The sequence below is a fragment of the Trachemys scripta genome, chromosome 3, assembly GCF_013100865.1.
Source record: "Trachemys scripta elegans isolate TJP31775 chromosome 3, CAS_Tse_1.0, whole genome shotgun sequence".
Lineage (NCBI taxonomy): Eukaryota > Metazoa > Chordata > Testudines > Emydidae > Trachemys > Trachemys scripta.
Window position 1 is genome coordinate 68,726,432 of NC_048300.1, and position 12,433 is coordinate 68,738,864.

General features: G+C 38.9%; 1 protein-coding gene across 3 annotated transcripts in view; it reads right to left on the minus strand.

Moving 5' to 3' along the window:
• Window positions 1-12,433, minus strand: part of SDCCAG8 (SHH signaling and ciliogenesis regulator SDCCAG8) — a 151,365-nt gene that overhangs the window by 125,438 nt on the left and 13,494 nt on the right. For all 3 annotated transcript variants that reach the window (XM_034765009.1, XM_034765011.1, XM_034765008.1), the window contains exons 2-7: window positions 9,430-9,582; window positions 9,239-9,324; window positions 5,953-6,066; window positions 3,406-3,531; window positions 2,935-3,075; window positions 841-905 (exon numbers count right to left, since the gene is read on the minus strand). In XM_034765009.1, coding sequence (XP_034620900.1) covers window positions 841-905; window positions 2,935-3,075; window positions 3,406-3,531; window positions 5,953-6,066; window positions 9,239-9,324; window positions 9,430-9,582 — 685 coding nt within the window. The remainder of the gene's footprint in view (window positions 1-840; window positions 906-2,934; window positions 3,076-3,405; window positions 3,532-5,952; window positions 6,067-9,238; window positions 9,325-9,429; window positions 9,583-12,433) is intronic.

A 12,433-nucleotide genomic window follows, 5' to 3' on the forward strand; every position in this document is an offset into this window, starting at 1 on the left:
AGCTGTTACATTTATTATTCAATCATCATTTAAGATGGAGAATATGGGGATTAGTACAAGAATTCTAAGGTGAACGAGGAACTGGCTAAAGCAGAGATAACAAAGGATTGTGATAAAAAGGAGAACTATTGGGCTGGAGGGATGTTATTAGTGTAGTTCCCTCAAGGATCAGTTTTGGGACTAATCGAAAATTTTAAATCAGGTCAATTACCTTGGCACAGAAAGAAGGAGCGTACTAATTAAATTTGCTGATTACGGAAAGTTGGGAGGCATCATCAATATAGAGGAGGATCAGAAGCAGGAAGAATTGGATGAATACTACTCCAGTACTCCTGGAAGACTGCAGTAATAGAATGTGGTGAAATTTAATAGTACTGTACTAAGTACTATTAACTTCTGGCACAAGATTTCTATTATGGGATAGGCCAATCGAATTTAACAGAAATTATATAACTTTTCTACACTTCCCCCCCCTCCCCCAATCAGCTTACAAAATTTGAACAGAGTTTTATTTCTTCAACAGAACTATCCTACAAAAGTCAAAGTCTAATAAAGGATCCTATTCTCTAGTAAATCTCTATATGATTTTTTAATATTGACTTCATCCTTATTAAATTTGACAAATCTTTTCCATAAATGTCATTTAATTAACTTGTTTTAAAATTGTGTTATTAATTATATTTCAGGAAGAACTGTTTATATTAGAAAACATAAAAGTTTAATTGTCACATGTGCCTGATTTGTTGAAAATGAAATTTAAAAAAGTATAGTGCAAATCACTGAAAACACTTGTGTTTTTTACAAATTATTTAAAGAAAACAAATGGCCATTTCAATTTACCTTAGAGACCGTACTTGAGCTTCAAGTGTATCAGTCCTTTCTTGATAAAGAAGTTTTAGTTTCTCCTTTAGGAAAAGATGAAAGAAAACTGTATACGTTTTCCTCTTTCCTCACAATTATCTGCTCTTAGCGCTTTATAGATAAATCCAAAAGTTAGCTATATTCACTAATTTCCCTTGAAGATAATCAAAAAAACTTTAACCCAAACCAGAACTAACTTTCCTTACTCTTCTTTTCAGAAAGCTTAACAGAACTCACACTGATGCTTACTTATTTCTACACATCGAGCCACATCCTTAGCTAGTGTAAATTGCCACAGATCCATTGATTTCAGTTGAGCTACTACGATTTATACAAGTTGATGATCTGACCAATTGGGTCTCATAACAGGGTGAGCCACCGCCAAAGTGCCCGTTCGTGGCCTGGGGCAGCACCCTGCCTTAGTTTCCCCTTCTATTCAGGGCCTTGTAAGAACGCCATAATCCAATGGTAATTAAAAACATTCCCCTTCTAAGGTCAAATTTTTTTAGTTCTTCCACACACTAGCCCTCCAGGCCCCAACCCTATTTCAGTGTCTCTCCTTGACTCAGGAGACTGCGAAGCAGGATTCAGTTCAAACAGTCCCTTAATTACCTGAAGCACTCATCTCAGGCCAGATACAACTTCCCAGGCTTCTGTCTTGGACACTTCCAGCCATCTTAGCTCCCACTTGAGCTGCCTTTCCCCAGAAGTTTGTCCCTTCCTACCTTAGCTGACCATGCCTGGCCTGAGTTAATCATATGATCTCATCCATTATTACCCACCTGGGGAAGTGACCTGATCATGTCAATTTTAGAGCTGAGGCCCCATTTTCTCTTAAAGGGGTCAGTCACCCTATGACAGGCCTGCCTTTGCTCCCAAAGTAGTCAATAGAAATACTCCTAAATAGAGAAGATTTGGGGCCATTATGAAGAACCTGGCAAACTCTCTCATTACCACAACATGACTTATTCAATAGTTTAGTCATATTTCTTGCTGAAAGACATGTACCTGCAGTGGTTAAACAGCTTCAAATGTACCTGCAGTGGTTAAACTGCACGGTGATGTGGGGCTATAGTAATCCCTTATACAGAATCTCTCACTGTTGCTTCTTTCACTATGAATGATCAACCAATACATGGACAAATGAGAGGAAAGAAAAGAGGCAACTACTGTGGAGACTTGAACTGTCACAGGGTTTAAGATGCTGGGAGCTTAGATGTCATCACAAAGATTTCTGGCTCTGCAGACAGAGGCACCAATGAAAATAATCTTTTATATACAGTATAGTATTTTCTTGGCATAAATGAGTGATTAGGCATAATAATCTTGAAGCACCCAAATGTCCTTTAAAACTACATAGTTCTCACACACACACACACACACACACCAGATTACAATACTTCACTCACGACAACTGTTAAGTAGAATCAAGTAAGTAGCAGTGACAGCAATACACCACCACCAGTTTAGGTTAGGAAGTGAAAAATACATGGTCAAGTTGAGATGACAGAGTAAGGACTTTCCCAAATGGAGTATCTCCAAGATACTGTGGGCCTTCTGTGCTGCATCTCTGAGAGGCACAATACAGAAATTGTAACCCAAGGGATGGGGATTAAGAAGAGATGACGCCACTTTAGCACCGTCTGGATGCTGGGCTGCTCTGAAGACTGCAGCGACCCACAGTACTGGACGGCTGCCTAAGTTAGCGTAGCCAGCTCTCAGCTGCCTGCAGGCATCAGTATTATTTAGAATCTCCACAGCGCTATACATTGCAGCACCATACCAGACATGTGCCGTCTACCCCAGCTCCACCTTGACATGCTGAGATTTGCACAAAACAGCCTACCTATAACCACTGTCTAAAGGGACAATAAAATTAATTATCTTAAGACACTAAGAACATGAGCTTCAAGGGATAGATATTGACCTCAAAGACTAGGGGCTAAATCAATCAAATCTCCTCCCCCAAAACTCTCAGGAAATTAATCATCCTAAAAAATGCCACCAAGAAAGAGGAGCACTAAAATCTTTAGGCGAGATATGACACCGCAAAGAAGTTATTTCAATACCAACCAATTCTAGCTGCCATTTTTCTGTTTCTGCAGTGGCTGTTGTGGCCAAAACCCGTTCTTTATTATGTGATGGTGATGACTTGGCAGGTTGACATAAATAAGAATCATCAGCTCCTACAGTCCAGGAGTTCCGAACATTTGCCTGAAATACAATTGTAATGCTTCAGAGTTTAATCACAATAGCTGTTTAAGTAAAAATATTAACTATTGCTAAATAAAGAAAAACAGTGGATTTTAACAGTAACATTCAATAATGGAAGAATCTGTGCAGAATTTAATGTAGTTGCCCTCTGGGAAGAGGATAGTAATGTTGGGATCTCTAATCCAGCATTTTGCAAATTTGCATAAAGGTTTGGTTAAGGTTCAGTTTGAGAACAGAGTGACAGTTTGGACAGTTATTTAAATGAACCAGTTCACCAACACTTAATAAAAAAAAAAAAAAAAAAAAAAAAAAAAAAAAAATCAAACTTACTGAAGCATCCAGAAGAGTTTGTTCTCTCAACGTCTGCTCTACAGCTAGAGATTTCAGTTCCTCATGGAGTTTCTCATTTTCAAGCACAACTACTCGTATCCGATCTTTCATCCCAGACAACTCCTCCTATCAGGCCAAATACAAATACTGTACATAGATAGCTCCTAGATAAAGTTATGACCATTTAAATACATCTTGATGTCACAGGCACAGTTGCACAAATAACTGATTTTTTGATTCACTTGCAGTTCCAAAAACTGAAAAAGATTCGGTTTGGGTCGAACCAAAATACTTTTTCAGATCAAACAAAATGTTTCATTCAACCCAAAATGAAAAGCTTCAGGTATTTTTAATAACAGCAAAGGAAATGAAGGGTTACAGTCACAAAAACCAGAGGAGGCAGCAACGTCCCCTCTTATACCTAATAGCCCTGTGGTGAGGGTTCTCATCTGAGACATGGAAAACCCAGGTTTGAATTGCTACTCTGGAGAAGGGACTTGAGCCCAGGTCTCTTCTTTCCAAGCGAGTAAACGAACAACCAGACTATGGACTATTCTGGAGTGGGCCTCTCTCAATCTCTCCTGTCAAAGCGGTTCTACTTTGTATAAACACTTACATATTAATTAGAACAGAGACTGGATCCTAGGTGTCCCAGGTGAATTCCCTAACCACTGGCCTATAGAGTCTCTCTCTGACCCAATGACTATTCAAGCATTTTGTATAGAGTGGGAATTTTAACTTGAGTCAATTCCCTCACATGTGTGTCTCTTAACCAGTGGGAGCCCCACACACCACCTCCATATCTGTTTTTGTGAACGTGGCCTAAATCCCCTGGTGAACGTAGCCCACCCAAAATTGAAATGGTTTTGTTTTGATAATGTTAAAAAACTGTTTGTTTTGACATTTCTAATTATTATTATTATTTTTACCATTTTGGTCAAAAAAATTCACCAGTTTCACCAATTCACCACAAATTTGTGAAATGTTTTAGTTGTTCCAAATCTCTTTTTCAGTAACAAAAAGTTTCATGTAAAAATTTTTACCTAGCTCTAGTCATGCATATATATGTTTCTTAAGAGATTAGTAAAAGACTCTCATTCTTTTTTAACCCCATTGCAGGCACAATAAGCATGTTGGGTAATAGTCTAATTTGCACATTAATGCTGGTTAGATTGTTATTTGAGTAGGAAAAGTTATACAGGTCTGTCTCATCTTATGCGGTGGTTCCATTCCGTGGTTAGCGCGTAAAGCGAAAACCGCGTATAGTCAAAATTAAATTGAGTTCAATGGCGGGCGAAATCATCCGCACTACAGGTACAGTATTAAAATGGTTGTTCTTCTCTTTTTTGGGTTGTTTTTTTTTTCCCCCGACCACGGAAAGCTGAAATCGTGCATGTTAAATATGCGTAAGATGCGACAGACCTGTACAACTGTTTCATTTAAATAAGTAGATACACAGTTGTCTATTTCAAACACATTTTATCAAGAAAAAAAGTCTCCTGATAAGATGGATTTTAAGAACTATACAGATGTGATGATGTATGTGAAGAGACAATACAGTAACGCCTCATTTAACGTCGTAGTTATGTTTCTGAAAAATGGAACTTTAAGTGAAACAACTGTAAACGAATCCAATTGTCCCATAAAATTTCATGTAAATGCAGGGGATTAGGTTCAAAGGAATTTTTTTGTGGCAGACAAAAGGCATTATACTATACAGTACTGTACTGTGGTGGGGAAGTGCCCCTGGCTTACTCCACACAGGCACAGCCCGCTGCAGGCAAGGACGCTAGGAAGCACATTTGCAGCAGCAGCGGCATCTTCCCCAGAGAACAGGCTCAGATTTTGCCAGGAATGCTCCAGGCCCACCTCTTCCTGTCCCCGCTCCACTCCAGGCTCACCTCTTCCCACCCTACCTCCTCTCCAGAGCACACCACATCCCCCTTTTCCCCCAAAGTCCTAAGCACCGCCAAACAGCTGTTTGGCAATACTTAGGACTTTCTGGAAGGGAGGGGGAGGAGTGGAGACGTGGGGCTTCCCTGCTCCTCCCCCTCCCTCCCAGCACTTCGTGCTTAGGACTTTCTGGGAGGGAGGGGCAAGAGTGGGGAAACCCTGCGTCTCCGCTCCTCCCCTTCCCTCCCAGAAAGTCCTAAGCGCCGGGGGAAGCACTAGGAGGGAGGGAGAGGAGGCAGAGAAGCGGAACTTGTGCAATGCTCCCTTGTAAAGTCGCTGCTCTTCCACAGAATCTTACAAGCAGGCAGCCAAACGAGGTTATAAGGGAGCACTACGCAACTTTCAACGAGCATGTTCCCTAACTGAGCAGAGACGTAACATTGAAACAACATTAAGTGGGACAAGGTTAAATGAGGAGTTACTGTACATTCTGAACTGTATTTACTTCAATTTTGACTAGTGTAATATTTAGAATCTCAAGGTCTGAGCCCGTAAGCACTTTCCATATAGAACTCTTATTAAAAACTCAATGGAAATTCCATGAGTATGACACCTGTGGGATCAGGATCTTAATGGGTGAAGCAGGCTGCATACCTTGCAAAACTTCACTTCAGCTTCTAAGTGGTGAATGTACTGGGACTGATCATTAATGATAGGAACAAGATCACAAAGCGTAGGCAAACTCTGATCTGCAGCTTTTGAAGTTCTCTGGGGGGAAAAATAAGTAAATTAAGCATAATAAATATTTTATTATCAGAATTTTTCTGTTCTAATTTTTGCATCACAGAAAGTTGTTTCCATTCACAGAATCCTATTCATACTTAATACACTTTTGCAAAGTGTTAAAAAGAAAATACCTTGTACAAAAACATTGATGTACTATTCATGTTATTGTAGTAATATAGTGAAACCTATACTAGAGACCACCTTTACTAAAGGACCCAATGTCTTAAGAGACAATCCTAAAATATCCCCAATTCTGTTCCACCCTTACAATAGACCACTTCCACTGAGCAACCAATTTTTGATGGTCAGTTGAGTGGTTGGTTAAGAGAGATATTAGGGCTGATCCTCAACATACTATATTCACTATAAGGAGACATGATCACACATACACACTTATGTACTATCCAGTAGTGTACCAACACACTGTAGAAGGATGAATATACAAACAAACAAGTATAATATACATTATGGGAATATCATAACCGCATGATAATTACATTTGAGAAGTCCGCACTAAGTAGGGATTACATATCTAACAGACTTTAAGGCCAGAAGAGAAATCTTAATCATCTAGTCTGACCTGCACGTTGCAGGCCACAAAACTTCACCCACCCCCTTCTGTAATAGATCTATAACCTCTGGCTGAATTTATGGAAGTTCTCAAATCATGGTTTAAAGACTTCAAGTTACAGAGAATTCACCATTAACACTTGTTTAAACCTGCAAGTGATCCATGCTGCAGAAGAAGGCAAACCCCCCCCAAGGGTCTCTGCCAATCTGACCCAGAGGAAAATTCCTTCCTAATCCCAAATATGGCAATCAGTTAGACTCTGAGCATGTGGGCAAGATCCAGTCAGGCAGACACCTGGGAAAGAATTCTCTATGGTAACTCAGAGCTCTCCCCATCTAGTGTCCCATTTCCAACTGTTGGGGATTTTTGCTCCTGACAGTTGCCAATGGACCACATGCCATTGTAGGCGATCCCATCATACCACCCTCTTCATAAATTTATCAAGCTCAATCTTGAAGCCAGTTGCGTTTTTTTACACCCACTGCTCCCCTTGGAAGGCTATTCCAGAACTTCACTCTTCTGATGGTAAGAAACCTTTGCCTAATTTCGAGCCTAAACTTGTTGATGGCCAATTTATATCCATTTGTTCTTGTGTACACATTGGTGCTTATCTTAAATAACTCCTCTCCCTCACTGGTATTTATCCCTCTGATGTATTTATAGAGAGCAATCATATCTCCTCCCAGCCTTCTTTTGGTTAGGCTAAACAAGCCAAGCTCTTTGAGTCTCCTCTCATAAGGTAGATTTTCCTTTACTCCCATCATCCTAGTAGCCCTACTCTGCACTTGCTTCAGTTTGAATTAATCTTTCTTAAGCATGGGAGACCAGAATTACACACAGTATTACAGATGAGGTCTCACCAGTGCCTTGTATAATGGTACTAACACTTCCCTGTCTCTACTGGAAATACCTCTCCTGATGCATCCTACGGCTCCATTATTACAGTGAATCTAATATTACAGCACTTATTCTTAAGAGTGCAGTATAAATTAACTGAGAATGTAAAGAAATCTGTTCATCAATCTAAGTTATAATGACTTTTAAAAGGCCTCTAAGTTTTGGGGTTGGTTTTTGTTCTTTTGGTGAGTATAACTTTCTTTCACCTCTCTAGCAATAAAATCCCAATTTCTGAGATTTAAAAATTGACACTCAGATTGTAACAAAATTTATGACAGGCTACTTGTTAAAATGTATTCATTTTTAAAACTTATTAACAATATTAGAACCATTTCTAGCTACACTGCAATGGTCTTTGAGTAATACTTTTGTCATCATATAGATCTGTCATTAAACCAGAAATCAATAGAGCAAAATTGATGAGTTGGAAATTAAAACTAATTGGTGGACAAAATAATAAGGGGATAGCCTATTTTGCCCATTACTCCCCTTTTGGGGTCCTTAAAAACAGACCTGGGGGTTGGGGGATGACGGGCTGACTGAAAGATAGGAAAACAGGAAGAAGTGAGCTTCATCATCATGGTTGCCACACCCATAATCTTCTGGGATCCCAGAATCCATTGACACAATTGGGCCATTGTCGTCCTCACCCTGAGAGATGTCCTGATCAGACCAGGCAGAAAGAGAGGAACCCAGATGATACTGCCACCTCCATTGGCTGTGTTTGAACTCCAACATGATCTGGGATGTATGAACTCCAAACACCATCTGGCTCCTGCTGTCACTCCCCCCTTCCTTGTAATAGTGTTTTGTTTTTAAAAACACCCCTTTGTATTTCTTTCTATTTGTTTTAACCCCTTTCTTTTTGTTGGCTGTCACAGGGTAGAACTGGAGCAATATCACCAAATTAATTTCATCTTTGATACTGAACAAGCATCAGAGAGTAATAACTGATCTGAACTGGCCCCATGGAGGTGAAAAGCTTTCCATATATCCCAGTGCAGAGTGCAGTTCCACTCCAAGAGGGATGGATGTGAGGAGATTCCACAGGGGATGACCTTCCTATACCAAAAAGCTCATTGCCACAGCAAACCTCTTGTGTCCCTAAGCAGCAGAATTTTGGTGCAAAGCTATAGGGTTTGCTGTTACACGGATCAACGAACAATTGTACAAAAGGCAAAGGGTACACCACCATCAGAACCCTTCAGGCTGCAGTAAGTAGCCACAGAGGAAAGTAAGATCCCTTCATCACCTGCCCTTATGGAACCATCTTCACTGGCAAAACACTCTACACAGGCTTCATTTCCAAAACGAAGTGCTAACTTCTGGTGGAGAAAGGAGCAGCCATGATGAGGGAGCCATACAAACCTGGGTGCCATCTGTACTGCCGAGGGGATGTGAAGGCCTGGATTCCATAGGAAGAGATTTGTGGCTCTTCTACTGTGGTCATAATAAATTAATAGCTCATATAGGGCTTTTCCCATCTTTAGTTCTCAAAGAGATTTACAAAGGAGAATTACTCACAAATACCCTCTCTCTGCTAAGAAGTAGTCAACCGCCCCACCCCCCCACAACCATGGGATGATTTGGGGCCTCTTATTCTTCATGGATAGCAGATAATATGCCTGTTGGGACAAGTTATTACTCATTCAAAGTTACATGAAGAAATTAGCAGTGAATACATACTGAGGGTGACATCTTCCTCCTCCTTGATGGAGATACTTCACTTTTTAGTCCTTCTTGCTCTTGCAATAAAGCTTTAAGCTGATTAACTAAGGAACAAAATTAAACTACTGGTTAACAATCAGACTTGACGGAAATCATACAATAATTTTGCTCTGCAGTTCTGAGACTAGCTGTCCCAGAGTAACATTTACCTGCATGACTGTGTTGCAGTTCCTGCCAGGCCGTTTCCCCACTCTCATCATTACCTGTGGACGACTGGTCAAATGCAACTTCACTTTCTCCCACTGTGGGATCTCCTTCCACCAAGGCATATTTCAGTTGATGGATACTTTTACTAGCACGGTCTGTGAACAATAGCATGTATTAGCCATCAAAAACAGAGTGCCTTTCCTTTCTGATGAAAAAGCAACCCAAAGCTAGATTAGTTTACTATATTTTAACTCTGTACAAAAAGATAGTAGGGTGACATATATTCAGGCTTTGCCTGAACTAAGGATTTAACCTCATTTTAACCTTTGGTGAGTAGCTACCAGGAACTGCCTAACAGACAGTCAAAGCCACTGTAAACCACTGTAAACCACAATTTACAGTAATGCAGTTTACCTGTTTCAGGCAGACATTAACCACACTAGTGCAAATGGCAATGTAGCTATCCACAATAGGCGGCTGCACTCATAGAATCATAGAATATCAGGCTTGGAAGGGACCTCAGGAGGTCATCTAGTCCAAACCTCTGCTCAAAGCAGGACCAATCCCCAGACAGATTTTTGTCCCAGATCCCTAAATGGCCCCCCTCAAGGGCTGAACTCACAACCCTGGGTTTAGCAGGCCAATGCTCAAACCACTGAGCTATACACCAGTGTTTTGCTGCTGACTGAAATCCCCAGGGTAGAAGAGGCCTCAGTTACTAATTATGGACTTGAACCTGCAAACACTTACTACCATGAACAACCACATTGAGTTCAACAAGACTGCTCATAGTCTTAAGACCTATGCTTGATACAATGTGCAGGATCAATCCCTAAATGGAGTGCTGGGGATTCTAATGACGGTCACAAGATAAAGCATTATTCAACAGAACTGTTAAAAATTATCTTAAAGCTCAGCAAACGGGTTTGTTGATTTACAATGGCAATTAAATAAAAGTATCAGGAGTTCTGAACAGACTTGGAAGTTAACTAAGAACAGGTACTTCCACTGAGTGCTTGGGAAGAAATGGGAAAACAATTTCTAATATTTTATAGTCTTTCCAGAATTAACCAAATCCAATTACACAATGGTGACAACAATATTTCCTTTCATTTTCAATGTAACTTTTTAGTACAATGCCTATTTTTTTTTCTTTTTGCTAAGCTGGGCTTGTTTGACAGCCAAGTCTCTTTAACTTGGCCAAAAAGGTGAAGAAGACATGACTGGAATAAATGTCCAGGTATCTAGTACTGACAACAGCAGCACTACTTCTTAACCCTACCATAAATGTTTTCAGATAAACTCAAGGCAATTTCAAAAATATGATCTTTTGTGTTTTCAAGGCCTTTAAATATTACCTACATTTTTTTTAATTATGAAATTTCTTTTCAACTGTTTGACAGGTTTAGAATGGTTAGTGCAAACTTTACATTCCACTATATAATAATAAAAATATAAATATCAATAGTACCTTAGCTCTGTTCAGGGTGAATAAAAATCGAGGACTAAAAAAAAAAAATCTGATTTTTTAAATTTAAATCGGATTTTTTTAATAAAATGCTTTTTGAGGAAAAAAATCTATCTAAAGATAGTTTTAATTAAGATACATTATAGCTCAAAAATATTTCATCATGGAATAGGGATTATAAACTCTAATTCTATAGTACGAGACAATATATTCATGTAATGTTTAAGAAAAGTTTTGTAAATGAGTTCCAATAGTTCATGGATTAGGGACCCAATCTATGGGGTTGCACAGGCTTCTGGATAGATTATTTAGGTTAATCTTTCTATCTACTCAATGGGACTTAATGCTCAGTCTAGAAGATGCCATCAGAGATGTTTAGTTTTGCAATTCTCAAACTATCCATTTGTCTCCCCAGAGGTAACATGCTTGTTAACAGCATAAATGTTTTTAAATAACTAAATAATATATTGAGGTGCTAAACAACAGAGTTCAACCCTATTGTCCCTCTGCAAATTAGTGTACACAGAGTTAATCCCTTACCTCTCTCTAAAAGTGCAAAGTTTCAAAAAGTTCAATGAATAGAAGATTGTTGGGGACAGAATAGATCTGGACAAGGAGAAGAACTCTGGAGATACATGTGAGACGTGAGGGACATATACTTGTTTTGTTAAAATATTTTATGTTTGCTGTTGAAGAAAAAATCCAGAATACTTAACGCTGTTGTTTCAGTTAAATAAAACAATTTAAACGTCTGTCTGGTGATGTTATCCTCCTAATACAGTATGGCAAGAAAATCCTCCAAATATTAATGATTAACCTGTTGAACTGGAGATAGTTCACCTCCCAGTGACTTCATAAATATCTGCTTCAATTACCTTTGGTAAATGAAATAACCAAACAATCATTCATTTTCTGATATAGCTGTAAAACTAATCTGAAAAGTTTTCAAAATAAATCACTGTTTAAAAATGTATATAGTGTGTACCTTCTAAAAATGAAACCTATATCTATCTCTGAGTTGAGAAGAAAATGTATTAAGGTTATAACAACCAACAAGAATGCACTTTTATGTAGAAAGCCATGATTAAATTGAGTCTTCCTGACTAGTGATTTAAATCAATTTGATTTAAATCAAATCCATCCTGGCTCTGTTTAATGTATTGCCTTTTGTTTGGTAATGGTAATGGCTACTAGTGGTCATTAAAGAAACCAAGAGCACTGTTTATACATATAGAACTGTCAACCCACGAGGTCCTGAACAAATTTCAATTCAAGCAGTTACATGCTGCTTATTTTAATTCTTCCGACACTTTCAAAAGGATAGAATTTTTCATCTTCACTTCTGCTGCTAAACTGATGCACACTATGGCTGTGAATAAGTTCAGCTGCTGCAATTCAGTTGACAGGGATGTTACTTCTCCATAACTATTACCTACTTTACAGAATTGTTCGCAAAGTCCTTTGAGATTTTCAGATAAGACATACAAAACTGTAAAATTTCTCCAAACTTATATTAACTCTATTTATACCCCATTCAA